General features: G+C 37.5%; 1 protein-coding gene across 1 annotated transcript in view; it reads left to right on the top strand.

The window, feature by feature from the left end:
• The first annotated feature begins 587 nt into the window (after positions 1 to 587).
• Positions 588 to 18,278, top strand: part of npdc1a (neural proliferation, differentiation and control, 1a) — a 58,795-nt gene continuing 41,104 nt past the window's right edge. Inside the window, exon 1 of the mRNA XM_061966451.2 lies at positions 588 to 938. Coding sequence (XP_061822435.2) covers positions 833 to 938 — 106 coding nt within the window. The 5' untranslated portion in view covers positions 588 to 832. The remainder of the gene's footprint in view (positions 939 to 18,278) is intronic.

Genomic DNA, 18,278 nt, shown 5'->3' with positions numbered 1-18,278 from the left:
AAATTACTCTCCTTTAAATGTAACTAAGCTACAAGTTAGTCTCCATTAAATGTAACTAGGCTACAAGTTACTCTCCAGTAAATGTAACTAGGCTACAAGTTACTCTCCAGTAAATGTAACTAGGCTATAAGTTACTCTCCAGTAAATCAAATTGAGCTACAAGGTAGTCTCCATTAAATGTAGCTAAGCTATTGTAACTAAGCTACAACTTCGGTCCAAGGTACTCTCCATTAAATTAAATTAAGCTACAAGTTACTCTCCATTAAATGAAACTAAGATACAATTTACTCTCCATTAAATTAAATTAAGCTACAAGTTACTCTCCATTAAATGTAACTAAGGCACAAGTTACTCTCCATTAAATGAAACTAAGATAACATTTACTCTCCATTAAATTAAATTAAGCTACAAGTTACTCTCCATTAAATGTAACAAAGCCACAAGTTACTCTCCATTAAATGTAGCTAAACAAGTTACTCTCCATTAAATAATTCGGTTGTTTTGACAAAAATAGTCATCTTTTTTATTTTTTTATTTTAGTCGTTCGGGTTGCTCTTGAAGGCTCGTTTAGTAGTTTCCGAGGCGACCCTGAACGCACCAAGCACCCTCACACCCACACACACACACCCTCCCTCCCCACCTGAAGCTCCGCTATCTTTAGCAGCAACGTCGCGGAGGATTACCGGATAAACTCACCGAACCAACCCCACCACGGCGACACGACACCCACAAAGGATGGGGGAATGACAACACAATCCCGGCTTCTCGACAAGACCCCCGCCGCCGCTGCTGCCGCCGCCCACCGCCACCACCTCCACCACCACCACGGACGATGCCGCCGCTCTCCAGCCCGCGGAGCGAACGTCATCGCCGGGCCTCGGCGCTGCTCCTGGCCGCGGTCGTGCTCTGTGTCGTCCGCGCCACCGCTAGCCTTCCAGGTAAGACGACACCCCCCACCAGAGCGACTACGTTCATTATTCACTATTTTCTTCCATTTTGTTTTTAATTTTTTAAATGAAACGAGGCGACGACGTGCGTCATCATCGTTAAATGGCCAAGCACCTGTCAGACAGCGAGCAGGGCGTAAAATGGAGCCTTTCGAATCACAAACAAATCGCACTTTTAGTGAGAAAAGCAACAATTTTTTATTTTGTTTTATTTTTTTGTAGCAGCTAGTGAGGTTTAAAATATATCGTCTCTCTTTGTGCTTGCAGCGTCGCACATGTTTTAAAGTTACACAACAACAATTAGCCGGGAAAAGAACTGCACGACCATAAAGTATACATGTGAAGGTGACGCATGTGTGGCCAACATGGCGACCTATTCATGTGATGATGGAAAACACTTTGCGTTTCGGAGATAATCCCCGCCTAAAATGGTGAGAAGCAACATCTGGTTAGTCCCACGTAATCTCCAACCATCCCCGATGTGAAGGGGTTCGTATCCATGGCAACACGAGCACATCCACGCCTATATCTTATACGCGCCAGCTCATTGTTTGTTCGTCTTTCCTGTCAAGGAAGTTGTTTGTATTTTGCAACACTTACAAGTAGCAATTATCTATTCCAGGGTCGAACTGTCCTCAACTCTGCTCTTTTTGGGGATCTACTGCCAAAAAAAAACCAACCAAAAAGAACAAACAGGCGTGTCAAAGATCCTCTATCTGACAGGAGTGCCTATTGTTTTATAAAAGAACCTAGCGCAAAAAAACAACAACACATGAATCAAAGAGCGCACTGCTATTTTTAAGAAAAGACTACAAAAAGACAAGTCAAAGATTGTCTATATGAAAGGAGTTCTTTGCTGTCTTTTAGGATCCACTACCAAACGATCTGTCACATAGAGGATCTTTGACCTAAGTGCTTTTGCTATTTGTGAGGATCGACTACAAAAAGACAAGTCAAAGATTGTCTATATAACAGGAGTGCTTTGCTATTTTTTTTAAGGATCCAATACCAGACGATAAGTCAAAGATCCTCTATGTGACAGAAGTTATTTTGCTATTTTTGAGGATCGACTACAAAAAGACACGTCAAAGATCCTCTGTGTGACAGGAGCACACTGTTATTTTTAAGGATTGACTACAAAAAGTACACTACAAAAAAACTATCTTAATATAGCAAAGCTCTATTGTTTTTTTAAGACCTACAGCAAATAAACACAAGTCAAAGATCCTCTATCTGACAGGAGTGCACTATTGTTTTTAAAGAAGCTACCGCAAAAAAAAGCAACACACTAATCAAAGATCCTCTATGGAACAGGAGCGCACTGCTATTTTTAAAGATTGAATACAAAAAGACAAGTCAAAGATTGTCTATATGACATGAGTGCTTTGCTATTTTTGAGGATCGACTACAAAAAGACAAGTCAAAGATCCTCTATATGACAGGAGCGCACTGCAATTTTAAGGATTGACTACAAAAAGACAAGTCAAAGATTGTCTATATGACATGAGTGCTTTGCTATTTTTGAGGATCGACTACAAAAAGACAAGTCAAAGATCCTCTATATGACAGGAGCGCACTGCAATTTTAAGGATTGACTACAAAAAGACAAGTCAAAGATTGTCTATCTGACAGGAGTGCTTTGTTATTTTTGAGGATCGACTACAAAAAGACAAGTCAAAGATCCTCTGTGTGACAGGAGCGCACTGTTATTTTTAAGGGTTGACTACAAAAAGACAAGTCAAAGATTGTCTATGTGACAGGAGTGCTTTGCTATTTTTGAGGATGGACTACAAAAAGACAAGTCAAAGCTTCCTCGATATGACAGAAGTGCGCTATTGTTTTCAAAAGAACCTACCGCAAAAAACAACAACACACTAACCAAAGATTGTCTATGTGACAGGAGCACACTGCTATTTTTAAAGATTGACTACAAAAAGACAAGTCAAAGATTGTCTATATGACAGGAGTGCTTTGTTATTTTTGAGGATCGACTACAAAAAGACAAGTCAAAGACCCTCTGTGTGACAGGAGCGCACTGTTATTTTTAAGGGTTGACTACAAAAAGACAAGTCAAAGATGGTCTATGTGACAGGAGTGCTTTGCTATTTTTGAGGATGGACTACAAAAAGACAAGTCAAAGCTTCCTCGATATGACAGAAGTGCGCTATTGTTTTCAAAAGAACCTACCGCAAAAAACAACAACACACTAACCAAAGATTGTCTATGTAACAGGAGCACACTGCTATTTTTAAAGATTGACTACAAAAAGTCAAGTCAAAGATTGTCTAAATGACAGGAGTGCTTTGCTGGTTTTTTTTTAGGATCCACTACCACAAGATAAGTCAAAGATCCTCTATGTGACAGAAGTGCTTTTGCTCTTTGTGTGGATCAACTACAAAAAGACAAGTCAAAGATCCTCTGTGTGACAGGAGCACACTGTTATTTTTAAGGAATGACTACAAAAAGTACACTACAAAAAAACTACTTTAATGTAGCAACGCTCTACTGTTTTTCTAAGACCTACAGTAAATAAACACCAGTCAAAGATCCTCTATATGACAGAAGTGTGCTATTGTTTTTAAAGAACATACCGCAAAAAACCCCCACTAATCAAAGATCCTCTATGTGACAGGAGCACACTGCTATTTTTAAAGATTGACTACAAAAAGTCAAGTCAAAGATTGTCTATATGACAGGAGTGCTTTGCTATTTTTTAGGATCCACTACCAAAAGATAAGTCAAAGATCCTCTATGTGACAGAAGTTATTTTGCTATTTTTGAGGATCGACTACAAAAATACACGTCAAAGATCCTCTGTGTGACAGGAGCACACTGTTATTTTTAAGGATTGACTACAAAAAGTACACTACAAAAAAACTACCTTAATATAGCAACGCTCTACTGTTTTTTTAAAGACCTACAGCAAATAAACACAAGTCAAAGATCCTCTATATGACAGGAGTGCGCTATTGTTTTTAAAGAACCTACCGCAAAAAAAAACCCCACACTAATCAAAGATCCTCTATGTGACCGGAGCGCACTGCTATTTTTGAGGATTGACTACAAAAAGACAAGTCAAAGATTGTCTATATTACAGGAGTTCTTTGCAATTTTTAAGGATCGACTACAAAAAGTACACTACGAAAAACTACCTTAACATAGCAATGCTCTACTGTTGTTTTTTTTAAGACCTACAGCAAATAAACACAAGTCAAAGATCCTCTATACGACAGGAGTGCGCTATTGTTTTTAAAGAACCTACCGCAAAAAAAAACCCTACACTAATCAAAGATCCTCTATGAGAAAGGAGCACACATCTATTTTTAAAGATTAAATACAAAAAGACAAGTCAAAGATGGTCTATGTGACAGAAGTACTTTTCTATCATTCAGGATGGACTACAAAAAGACAAGTCAAAGGTCCTCGATATGACAGAAGTGCGCTATTGTTTTCAAAAGAACCTACCGCAAAAAAAACAACACACTAATCAAAGATTGTCTATGTGACAGGAGCACACTGCTATTTTTAAAGATTGACTACAAAAAGTCAAGTAAAAGATTGTCTATATGACAGGAGTGCTTTGCTATTTTTTTTTTTAGGATCCAATACCAAAAGATAAGTCAAAGATCCTCTATGTGACAGAAGTTATTTTGCTATTTTTGAGGATCGACTACAAAAATACACGTCAAAGATCCTCTGTGTGACAGGAGCACACTGTTATTTTTAAGGATTGACTACAAAAAGTACTTTACAAAAAAACCTACCTTAATATAGCAAAGCTCTACTGTTTTTTTAAAGACCTACAGCAAATAAACACAAGTCAAAGATCCTCTATTTGACAGGAGTGCCGATTGTTTATAAAGAACCTACCGCAAAAAAAAACAACAACACACCAATCAAAGAGCGCGCTGCTATTTTTAAGATTTGACTACAAAAAGACAAGTCAAAGATTGTCTATATAACAGGAGTGCTTAGCTATTTTTTAGGATCCACTACCAGAAGATAAGTCCAAGATCCTTTATGTGACAGAAGTGCTTTTGCTATTTGTGAGGATCGAGTACAAAAAGACAATTCAAAGATCCTCTGTGTGACAGGAGCGCACTGTTATTTTTAAGGATTTACTACAAAAAGACATGTCAAAGATTGTCTACATGACAGGAGTTCTTTGCTACTTTTAAGGATGGACTACAAAAAGTACACTACGAAAAACTACCTTAACATAGCAATGCTCGACTGTTTTTTTTAAGACCTACAGAAAATAAACACAAGTCAAAGATCCTCTATACGACAGGAGTGCGCTATTGTTTTTAAAGAACCTACTGCAAAAAAAAACACAACACTAATCAAAGATCCGCTATGGTACAGGAGCGCACTGCTATTTTTAAAGAATTGACTACAAAAAGACAAGTCAAAGATTGTCCATATGACAGGAGTTCTTTGCTATTTTTAAGGATCAACTACAAAAAGTACACTACGAAAAACGACCTTAATATAGCAATGCTCTACTGTTTTTTTTTAAGACCTACAGCAAATAAACACAAGTCAAAGATCCTCTGTACGATAGGAGTGCGCTATTGTTTTTAAAGAACCTACTGCAAAAAAAAACCCTACACTAATCAAAGATCTTCTATGTGACAGAAGTGCCTTTGCTATTTTTGAGAATCGACTAAAAAAAGACAAGTCAAAGATTGTTTATGTGACAGAAGTGCTTTTTCTATCATTCAGGATCGACTACAAAAAGACAAGTCAAAGATCCTCAATATGACAGAAGTGCGCTATTGTTTTTAAAGAACCTACCGCAAAAAAAAACCCTACACTAATCAAAGAACCTCTATGGGAAAGGAGCGCACATCTATTTTTAAAGATTAAATACAAAATGACAACTCAAAGATTGTCTATTTGACAGAAGTGCTTTTTCTATCATTCAGGATCGACTACAAAAAGACAAGTCAAAGATCCTCGATATGACAGAAGTGCGCTATTGTTTTAAAAGAACCTACCGCAAAAAAATAACACACTAATCAAAGATTGTCTATGTGACAGGAGCACACTGCTATTTTTAAAGATTGACTACAAAAAGACATGTCAAAGATTGTCTACATGACAGGAGTTCTTTGATATTTTTAAGGATCGACTATAAAAAGTACACTACAAAAAAAACTACCTTAACATAGCAACGCTCCACTGTTTTTTTTTAAGACCTATAGCAAATAAACACAAGTTCAAGATCCTCTATCTGACAGGAGTGTGCTATTGTTTATTTTTAAAGAAACTACCACAACAAACCCCACACTAATCAAAGATCCTCTGTGACAGGAGCGCACTGCTATTTTTAAGGTTTGAATACAAAAAGACAAGTCAAAGATTGTCTATATGATAGGAGTGCTTAGCTATTTTTAAGGATGTACTACAAAAAGTACACTACAAAAAGACTACCTTAATGTAGCTACGCTCTACTGTTTTTTTAAGACCTACAGTAAATAAACACAAGTCAAAGATCCTCTATCTGGCAGGAGTGCGCTATTGTTTTTAAAGAAGCTACTGCAAAAAAAAGCAACACACTAATCAAAGATCCTCTATGGAACAGGAGCGCACTGCTATTTTTAAAGATTGAATACAAAAAGACAAGTCAAAGATTGTCTATATGACATAAATGCTTTGCTATTTTTGAGGATCGACTACAAAAAGACAAGTCAAAGATCCTCTATATGACAGGAGCGCACTGCTATTTTGAAGGATTGACTACAAAAAGACAAGTCAAAGATTGTCTATATGACAGGAGTGCTTTGTTATTTTTGAGGATCGACTATAAAAAGACAAGTCAAAGATCCTTTACGTGACAGGAGTGCACTGTTATTTTTAAGTATTGACTACAAAAAGTACACTACAAAAAACTACTTTAATATAGCAACGCTTTACTGTTTTTTTTTTTTTAAGACCTACAGCAAATAAACACAAGTCAAAGATCCTCTATCTGACTGCAGTGCGCTATTGTTTTTAAAGAACCTACCGCAAAAAAAACCCACACTAATCAAAGATCATCTATGTGACAGGAGCGCACTGCTATTTTTAGGGATTAACTACAAAAAGACAAGTCAAAGATTGTCTATAGGACAGGAGTTCTTTGTTATTTTTGAGGCTCGACTACAAAAGGACAAGTTAAAGATCCTCCATATGACAGAAGTGCTTTGCTATTTTTAAGGATTGACTACAAAAATACAACTCAAAGATTGTCTACATGACAGAAGTGCTTTGCTATTTTTAAGGCTTGACTACAAAAGAACAAGTGAAAGATTGTCTAAACGACAGAAGTGCTTTGCTATTTTTTAAGGATGGATTACAAAACGACAAGTCAAAGATCCTCTATATGACAGCGGTGCTCTGCTATTTTTAAGGATCAACTACAAAAAGCACACTACAAAAATTACTTTATTATAGCGACACTCTACTGTTTTTTTTAAGACCAACAGCAAATAAACACAAGTCAAAGATCCTCTATATGACAGGAGCATTATGCTGTTTTTAAAGACCCGCTCCTAAACAAAGATCGTCTATTTGCCAGAAGCATTCATGGAGAGCATAGAGCAAAAATGCTTGTCAAAGATCCTCTCTATGACAGAATGTTGCTACTGTTTTAAAGAACCTACCCCAAAAATGTTGGCCAAAGATCCTCTGTATGAAGAGAGCACTCTGCTATTTTTCAAAACGTATCGCAAAAATGTTGGTCAAAGATCTGCTGTTTCTGAGGATCAACTACAAAAAGACAGGCCAAAGATCTTCTCTGTGACAGAAGCATTCCTAAGGACCTACAGCTAATAAACACAAATCAAAGATCCTCTATATGACAGGAACATCCTTCTGTTTTTAAGGACCTACCTTGGAACACTAGTCAAAGATTTTCTATTTTTCAGAAGCATTCATAAAGAACTTAGAGCAAAAAGGCTTGTCAAAGATCCTCTCTCTAAAATGAGTGTGCAATTGTTTTTTTAAAGAACCTACCGCAAACAAACACTAATCAAAGGTCCTCTAAATGACAGGAGTGCTCCACTGTTTTAAAAAAACCTAGTGCAAAACACATTTGTCAAAGATCCTCTATGACAGGAGTACCTTGTTATTTTTACAGACTTACAGCAAATAAACATGAGTCAAAGATCCTCTATCTGACAGGACTGTGCTACCGTTTTTAAAGAACCTACTACAAAGACATTGGTCAAAGATCCTCTATGACAAGAGAGCTTAACTGTTTTTAGGAACCTAACACAAACACATTAGTCAAAGATCCTCTATCTGACAGGAGTGCCGTGCTGTTTTTAAAGATGATACTGCAAAAACTTTGTTCTGCTGTTTTTAAAAACCTAGAGCAAATAAACATTTGTCAAAGATCCTCTATATGACAGGAGCATAATGCTGTTTTTTGGGGCGTACCCCAAAACTAATCAAAGATCTGTTTGTCAGAAGCATGAATAAAGAACGCTTGTCAAAGATCCTCTCTCTGACAGGAGTGTGCTACTGTTTTAAAGAACCAACTACAAAAACGTTGGTCAAAGATCCTGTATGACAGGAGTGTGCTACTTTTTTTTAAAGAACTTACTACAAAAACACTAGCCAAAGATCCTCCATATAACAGGGGTACTTTGCTGTTTTTCAAAACCCATCGCAAACATGTTGGTCAAAGATCGGCTCTTTTTAAGGCTCAACCAGAAAAAGACAGGTCAAAGATCCTGTAAATGACAGAAACGCGCATAAAGAACTTCGAGCAACACACTCGACAAAGATCCTCTATACGACAGGAGCACTCTGCTGTTTTTAAGGACCTACCCTAAACCCCTCTCAAAGATCCTTTATATGACAGAATCACTCCTAAAGAAGCTACAGCAAAAATGCCCGTCAAAGATCCTCTATATGACAGAACATTGTGGTTAGATTTGTAAAAAAAAAAAAAAAAGATTTTTTTTTTATTTTTTATATGAGTCAAGTTGTTTGTACACATTTGAGAATGAGTCATGTTGTCACTTCTTCTCTGCTTATGGAGTTTATGAAAAATAACCCAGTCATCATTTCTACTGTCAGCATAATAATCATTCATTCATAAATGCTTCATTACATCTACATTAATAACATCATATTAAATGACGTAATATTAAATTACATAATATTAAAAGACGTAATATTAAATGAGGTAATATTACATCATGTAATATTACCTGACATAATATTAAAAGACGTAATAATAATGACATATTACATGACGTAATATTACATGACGTAATATTAAATGACGTAATATTAAAAGACGTAATATTAAAAGACGGAATATTAAATGACATATTACATGACGTAATATGACGTTACGCATTATTAAATGACGTAATATTACATGACATAATATCAAAAGACGTAATATTAAAATATGGAATATTAAATGACATATTACATGACATAATATTTATTACATGACGTAATATTAAATGACGTAATACTAAAAGACGGAATATTAAAAGAGGTAATATTACATGACGTAATATTACATGACGTAATATTAAAAGACGGAATATTAAATGTCATATTACATGACGTAATATTACATTACGCATTATTAAATGACGTAATATTACATGGCATAATATCAAAAGACGTAATATTAAAATACGGAACATTAAATGACATATTACATGACGTAATATTACATGACGTAATATTAGATGACGTAATATTAGATGACGTAATATTAAAAGACGTAATATTCAATGTCATATTACATGACGTAATATTACATTACGCATTATTAAATGACGTAATATTACATGGCATAATATCAAAAGACGTAATATTAAAATACGGAACATTAAATGACATATTACATGACATAATATTACATGACGTAATATTAAATGACATAATACTAAAAGATGTAATATTAAATGACGTAATATTACATGACGTAATATTAGATGACGTAATATTAAAAGACGGAATATTAAAAGACGGAACATTAAATGTCATATTACATGACGTAATATGACATTACGCATTATTAAATGACGTAATATTACATGGCATAATATCAAAAGACGTAATATTAAAATACGGAACATTAAATGACATATTACATGACATAATATTACATGACGTAATATTACATGACATAATACTAAAAGACGTAATACTAAAAGACGTAATATTACAGTATAGTGTACTACACTACAGTAAAATGTAGTACACTACATTATAATATAGTACACTACAGTATAGTATAGTACATATAGTAGTAGTGTACTATATTACACTGGTGTAGTACACTATACCACATTGTAATATAGTACACTACAGTAAAGTATAGTACACTAGAGAATAGTGTACTACACTACAGTATAATTTAGTACACTACAATATAGTATAGTACCCTACAGTATAGTGTACTACACTGCCGTATAGTATAGTACACTACAGTATAATTTAGTACACTACAGTATAGTATAGTACACTACAGTATAATATAGTACACTACAGTATAATATAGTACATTACATTATAGTGTAGTACACCACAGTATAATATAGTACACTACATTATAGTGTAGTACACCACAGTATAATATAGTACACTACATTATAGTGTAGTACACCACAGTATAATATAGTACACTACATTATAGTGTAGTACACCACAGTATAATATAGTACACTACATTATAGTGTAGTACACCACAGTATAATATAGTACATTATAGTGTAGTACACCACAGTATAATATAGTACACTACATTATAGTGTAGTACACCACAGTATAATATAGTACATTATAGTGTAGTACACCACAGTATAATATAGTACACTACATTATAGTGTAGTACACCACAGTATAATATAGTACATTATAGTGTAGTACACCACAGTATAATATAGTACACTACAGTATTAGAGTTCAACTGATTATAATCCATTAGAATCGCACCCTCACCCAAAGAATGGGACTCAAATAGAAGTGAATCGTCACCACAAGATTAGGAATCAAACTGAATCAAAAAGATTGCTGAGTCATGATTAGAAATCAAAATGAATCAAACTGAGTGGTGAGTCATGATTAGGAATAAAATTGAATCAAACTGAATGGTGAGTCATGATTATGAATCAAAATGAATGAAAATGAATCAAACTGAATGGTGAGTCATGATTAGGAATGAAAATGAATCAAACTGAATGGTGAGTCATGATTAGGAATCAAAATGAATGAAAATGAATCAAACTGAATGGTGAGTCATGATTAGGAATGACAATGAATCAAACTGAATAAAAAATGATTGGTGAGTCATTAGGGATTACAATGAATCAAACTGAATGGTGAGTCATGATTAGGAATCAAAATAAATCAAAAATGATTGGTGAGTCATTAGGAATCAAACTGAATGGTGAGTCATGATTAGGAATGACAATGAATCAAACTGAATCAAAAATTGGTGAGTCATTAGGGATTACAATGAATCAAACTGACTCAAAAATGATTGGTGAGTCATGAGGGATTACAATGAATCAAACTGAATGGTGAGTCATGATTAGGAATCAAAATAAATCAAAAATGATTGGTGAGTCATTAGGAATCAAAATGAATGGTGAGTCATGATTAGGAATCAAAATGAATCAAAAATGATTGGTGAGTCATTAGGAATTAAAATGAATCAAACTGAATGATGAGTCATGATTCATCACAATGTTCAGTGCTCTGATTTTCTGGCCTACATCATCTTTGTTCTTTACTGACTCTTCAAACAGCAGAGAAGAGTCATCTGTGACATGTCTTTGATCTCTTCTTGCGCTTCTATTTATACTAAATATGTCACAAACACCACAAGGCGAACTAGTACTTCTATTTATACTAAATATGTCACAAACACGGCCCTGCGATGAGGTGGCGACTTGTCCAGGGTGTACCCCGCCTTCCGCCCGATTGTAGCTAAGATAGGCTCCAGCGCCCCCGCGACCCCAAAGGGAATAAGCGGTAGAAAATGGATGAATGGATGTCACAAACACCACAAGGCCAGCTATTACAAACCCCGTTTCCATATGAGTTGGGAAATTGTGTTAGATGTAAATTTAAACGGAATATAATGATTTGCAAATCCTTTTCAACCCATATTCAATTGAATGCACTACAAAGACAACATATTTGATGTTCAAACTCATAAACTTTATTTATTTTTTTGCAAATAATAATTAACTTAGAATTTCATGGCTGCAACACGTGCCAAAGTAGTTGGGAAAGGGCATGTTCACCACTGTGTTACATGGCCTTTCCTTTTAACAACACTCAATAGACGATTGGGAACTGAGGAAACTAATTGTTGAAGCTTTGAAATTGGAATTCTTTCCCATTCTTGTTTTATGTAGAGCTTCAGTCGTTCAACAGTCCGGGGGTCTCCGCTGTCGTATTTTACGCTTCATAATGCGCCACACATTTTCGATGGGAGACAGGTCTGGACTGCAGGCGGGCCATGAAAGTACCCGCACTCTTTTTTTAACGAAGCCAAGCTGTTGTGACACGTGCTGAATGTGGCTTGGCATTGTCTTGCTGAAATAAGCAGGGGCGTCCATGAAAAAGACGGCGCTTAGATGGCAGCATATGTTGTTCCAAAACCTGTATGTACCTTTCAGCATTAATGGTGCCTTCACAGATGTGTAAGTTACCCATGTCTTGGGCACTAATGCACCCCCATACCATCACACATGCTGGCTTTTACACTTTGCGTCGATAACAGCCTGAATGGTTCGCTTGGACACGATGTCGAATATTTCCAAAAACAATTTGAAGTAGGACTCGTCAGATCACAGAACTCTTTTCCACTTTGCATGAGTCCATCTTAGATGATCTCGGGCCCAGAGAAGCCGGCGGTGTTTCTGGGTGTTGTTGATAAATGGCTTTCGCTTTGCATAGTAGAGCTTTAACTTGCACTTACAGATGTAGCGACAAACTGTATTTAGTGACAGGGGTTTTCTGAAGTGTTCCTGAGCCCATGTGGTGATATCCTTTAGAGATTGATGTGGGTTTTTGATACAGTGCCGTCTGAGGGATCGAAGGTCACGGTCATTCAATGTTGGTTTACGTGGAGTGATTTGTCCAGATTCTCTGAACCTTTTGATGATATTATGGACCGTAGACGTTGAAATCCCTAAATTTCTTGCAATTGCACTTTGAGAAACGTTGTTCTTAAACTGTTCGACTATTTGCTCACGCTGTTGTGGACAAAGGGGTGTACCTCGCCCCATCCTTTCTTGTGAAAGACTGAGCTGATTTTGGGAAGTTGTTTTTACACCCAATCATGGCACCCACCTGTTCCCAATTAGCCTGCACACCTGTGGGATGTTCCAAATAAGTGTTTGATGAGCATTCCTCAACTTTATCAGTATTTATTGCCACCTTCCCCAACTTCTTTGTCACGTGTTGCTGGCATCAAATTCTAAAGTTAATGATTATTTCCCCAAAAAAAATAAAGTTTAAGAGTTTGAACATCAAATATGTTGTCTTTGTAGCATATTCAACTGAATATGGGTTGAAAATGATTTGCAAATCATTGTATTCCGTTTATATTTACATCTAACACAATTTCCCAACTCATATGGAAACGGGGTTTGTACTTCTATTTATAGTAAATATGTCACAAACACCGCAAGGCCAGCTATTACTCGCGCTCGTGAGAGGCGGCCAGCCGACGCCACGCTCACGTGACCAGCAAGTGGAAAGTGACGCCCCGTTTTCCACAAGGCCGAGTCGGAACCACGAGCTCGCCACACGGGCCGGCGTGGGAACGCAGCGCCTGTGCAGCGTCAGCGGCAACACGCCGATAAGGCGCTCTTTCCGCTAAGGTGACACATTCTGTCATGGCGAGGGGGGGACAGAGAGAGAGAGACATAGAGAGAGAGAGAGAGAGAGAAACATTTTCCACTAAGTGGTTTAAGACTCTCAGGTTGACCACTTTTAAACATCTTTGTATGGTGACAAGTTAAGAAAATTAAAAGTCCATGTTTTTTTTATTTTTTAGGTAGACTCCGATATGTCATCTGATACGATACCAGCAGGAACCGTACACACTTGTATTATTTAATCCACCCATCCATCCATTTTCTACCGCTTTTTCCCTTTTTGGGGTTGCGGGGGGCGCTGGAGCCTATCTCAGCATACCTGCCAACTACTCCGGTTTTCATCAACCTATTCCGGGTTACGGTTGCAGTGATGAAAAATACGGTTTTTCATTAATTAAATTTTTTTTTTTTTTTTAAAGTTTTATTCACGAAATCGCGTAACAACAATGACAATCGACACTGCTTCCCGTAACTTCCTATCGAGCCATTCCGAATGCCATGCGCGAGGCTATTTATAGCACCGCTGCCAAGCACGAGGCCATTGTTTCCAAACGAGCGAACGATCATGGAATCAGCCGGAGAAAAATCGCATACGAGTCTTAAACCGAAAAGAAAACTGCAGTCATTCCGTGAAGAATATTCAAAAGCCTATCCGGGAATAATTATCCGTTCCAAAAAGGGTGAAAACTACGCGAATTGCACCTTGCGCAGACAAGACTTTTCGATGGGACACGGAGGAATCAGCGATGTAAAAGACCACGTTGGGACAAAAAAACACAAGTCTAATGCCGTTGCTAGCGATACAAGTGGAAAACTTTCAACGTTTTTCGTCGCCCAAACAGATTCTTTGGATGTGATAAATGCCGAAGTTTTATTTACGGAGGCAATAATTGAGCAAATAAAAAGGTAATGACACCAATGTTATCTATTGGAATTGTTTAGTACTGTTATACTGTTAAAAGTGTTTATACTATTTATGCTTTCAAGTCCAAGTTGAAGAAATCTTGTTAAATGTTGACAGCATAACTACCAAAATACAGAAGTATGTCTTTAATATTTTTGCAGTGCTATTTCTGTTGAAAAGTTCAAATGATTACATTAGAGATGTGATGTGCCACTTTTCAAGTGTCTGATGGCTTAAATTAATTTTCATAAATTTTTCATATTTTGAATTCTTTTGAAAGGCTTACAAAAAAACTACATTTGAATTGTAATTCCATGCTATTGACAGGACTATTAATTTTAATGAAGTTAGCTTACCATGTTTACAGTATGATAATTGTGATAGAAATGTGAATTTTAGGCACAGAATATTTTTTTACAATTGAACAAGGCAGTAGATTATACAAGCTTGGACAGAAAGTTAATAATGACACCAATTTTTTTTTAAATGGAATTGTTTAGTACTGTTTTACCATTTGTTTACTGTAAAAAGTGTTTATACTTAACAAATTGAAGTCTTGTGAAAGGTTGACAGGATAACTGGCATTAACTGTCAAAATAATTTCAAACTATTGAAGTTAGCTTACAGAATAAACATGTCAATCAACCCATATGATTTTTGCTGAAATATTTTTGTTTTGAAAAGTCACTGTGACTGATAGGAAAGTGATGGTTTTAGCAACATTTTAACCTGTCTGAATGCTAATGTCTGTCTATCTGTGTTGGCCCTGCGATGAGGTGGCGACTTGTCCAGGGTGTACCCCGCCTTCCGCCCGATTGTAGCTGAGATAGGCTCCAGCGCCCCCCGCGACCCCAAAGGGAATAAGCGGTAGAAAATGGATGGATGGATGAATGCTAATAATCATTTTGCGTCGGGGGGCGAACCTGAACCCCCCACCAGGACTTTGTCCTGGACCTACCGGGGCCTGCGGACCCTGGACCCTGGCTACTAGGTTTTTCTGATTTCAAAAGTTGGCAGGTATGTCTCAGCTACAATCGGGCGGAAGGCGGGGTACACCCTGGACAAGTCGCCTCCTCATCGCAGGGCCATGTATTATTTAATGAACGTTAGAAAAGGTTTGATCAGTGATAGTCGTGAGAAACACTAACTGTCTTTAAGTTGAAGTGGAGTGCTAATTGTTTTTAAATGTAAGCATTCATGAAGTTGAAGTGGATGACACAAGGAGTTGAATGATGCGGACACGTTTGTTACCGGATACTTTCTGAAACGCTTCTGCCTCGGAGACTTTGTACGTGTAAGTAATATGTAACTAGAATGATTTGATACTTGTTTATGTTGACAAATGTCACCTTTTAATGTTCAATGATTATTACTTTTGTCTAGCTTGTGTGCTATTGTGTGCTTAGCTGTTGTGTAGCTGCTAGCTCCTAGTAGCCTGTAGCCTAGCATGGTTACCTTTTGTAGATGACTTTAGTGAAGTAGAAGAAATTGTGTGTTTATTGGAGGACATTTAGATGTTAACTGTCTGTCCAGCTTTGCACAAGTAAACACTCTGCTTGTATCGCACATGATATCACACACAAGTAAACACTCTGCTGGTATCGCACATGATATCACACACAAGTAAACACTGATTGTATCACACATGGTATCACACACAAGTAAACACACTGCAGGACTGCTTGTATCGCACATGGTATCACACGCAAGTAAACACATTGCAGGACTGCTTGTATTGTACATGATATCACACACAAGTAAACACTGCAGGACTGCTTGTATCGCATGTGATATCACACACACAAGTAAACACTCTGCAGGACTGATTGTATCGCACATGATATCACACACAAGTAAACACGCTGCAGGACTGCTTTTATCGCACATGATATCACACACAAGTAAACACGCTGCAGGACTGCTTGTATCGCGCATGATATCACATACAATTAAATACTATGCAGGACTGCTTGTATCGCACATGGTATCACACACAAGTAAACACATTGCAGCACTGCTTGTATTGTACATGATATCACACACAAGTAAACACTGCAGGACTGCTTGTATCGCATGTGATATCACACACACAAGTAAACACTCTGCAGGACTGATTGTATTGCACATGATATCACACAAGTGAACACACTGCAGGACTGCTTTTATCGCACATGATATCACACACAAGTAAACACGCTGCAGGACTGCTTTTATTGCACATGATATCACACACAAGTAAACACGCTGCATGACTGATTGTATCGCATGTGATATCACACACACAAGTAAACACTCTGCAGGACTGATTGTATTGCACATGATATCACACACAAGTAATCACGCTGCAGGACTGCTTGTATCGCACATGATATCACATACAAGTAAATGCTATGCAGGACTGCTTGTATCGCACATGGTATCACACACAAGTAAACACATTGCAGGACTGCTTGTATTGTACATGATATCACACACAAGTAAACACTACAGGACTGCTTGTATCGCATGTGATATCGCACACACAAGTAAAAACACTGCAGGACTCCTTGTATCGTACATGATACCATACACAAGTAAACACGCTGCAGGACTGCTTTTATCGCACATAATATCACACGCAAGTAAACACTGTGCAGGACTGCTTGTATCGCACGTGATACCACGCACACAAGTAAACACTCTGCAAGACTGATTGTATCGCACATGATATTACACACAAGTAAACAGGCTGCAGGACTGCTTGTATCGCACACGATATCACACACAAGTAAACACGCTGCAGGACTGCTTGTATCGCATGTGATATCGCACACACAAGTAAAAACACTACAGGACTGCTTGTATCGTATGTGATATCACAAACACAAGTAAACACTCTGCAGGACTGCTTGTATCGCACATGATATCACACACAAGTAAACACGCTGCAAGACTGCTTGTACCGCATGTGATATCGCACACACAAGTAAAAACACTACAGGACTGCTTGTATCGTATGTGATATCACACACACAAGTAAAGACTCTGCAGGACTGCTTGTATCGCACATGATATCACACACAAGTAAACACGCTGCAGGACTGCCTGTCTTGCACATTGTATCACACACAAGTAAACACTATGCAGGACTGCGTGTATCAGATGTGATACACGCAGGTATAGTTTTAATTTTTCTTCCGCCTGCAGCCCGTTTAGGCAGGAACCTCAGTAGCTCCACCCTGTCACCCTCCTGATATGAACACTAGCTTGATCACTTTGAAAACAGAAAACAATCATCACATTTTTCTTTCACCTGCAGCCCGTTCAGGCAGAAAGCCAGCTGATTATTGCCCACGGCGGCTGCATGACTAATTGAGATTTATTTTCAAATGTAACTTCTTCAGTGGCGCCCCGACATAGCAGTACACAAAGGTGTTATGAAAATAAGCTGGCAGGAATGATATCGAGTGATCTGTTTTCCACGTGATTAGCACGCCACTTCCTGGATGCCATCGCCGCTCCAGGAAGTCAACACAATGGACGGCACGTCTTATTTCCTGTCTCTCGCTGCCTCTCATGCACCGCGGCTGCCCG

The sequence above is a fragment of the Nerophis lumbriciformis genome, linkage group LG11 (genome assembly GCF_033978685.3).
Source record: "Nerophis lumbriciformis linkage group LG11, RoL_Nlum_v2.1, whole genome shotgun sequence".
In the NCBI taxonomy this organism is placed as follows: domain Eukaryota; kingdom Metazoa; phylum Chordata; class Actinopteri; order Syngnathiformes; family Syngnathidae; genus Nerophis; species Nerophis lumbriciformis.
Note: the sequence above shows the minus strand (reverse complement) of the source record. Positions and strands in the feature narration are given on the sequence as shown.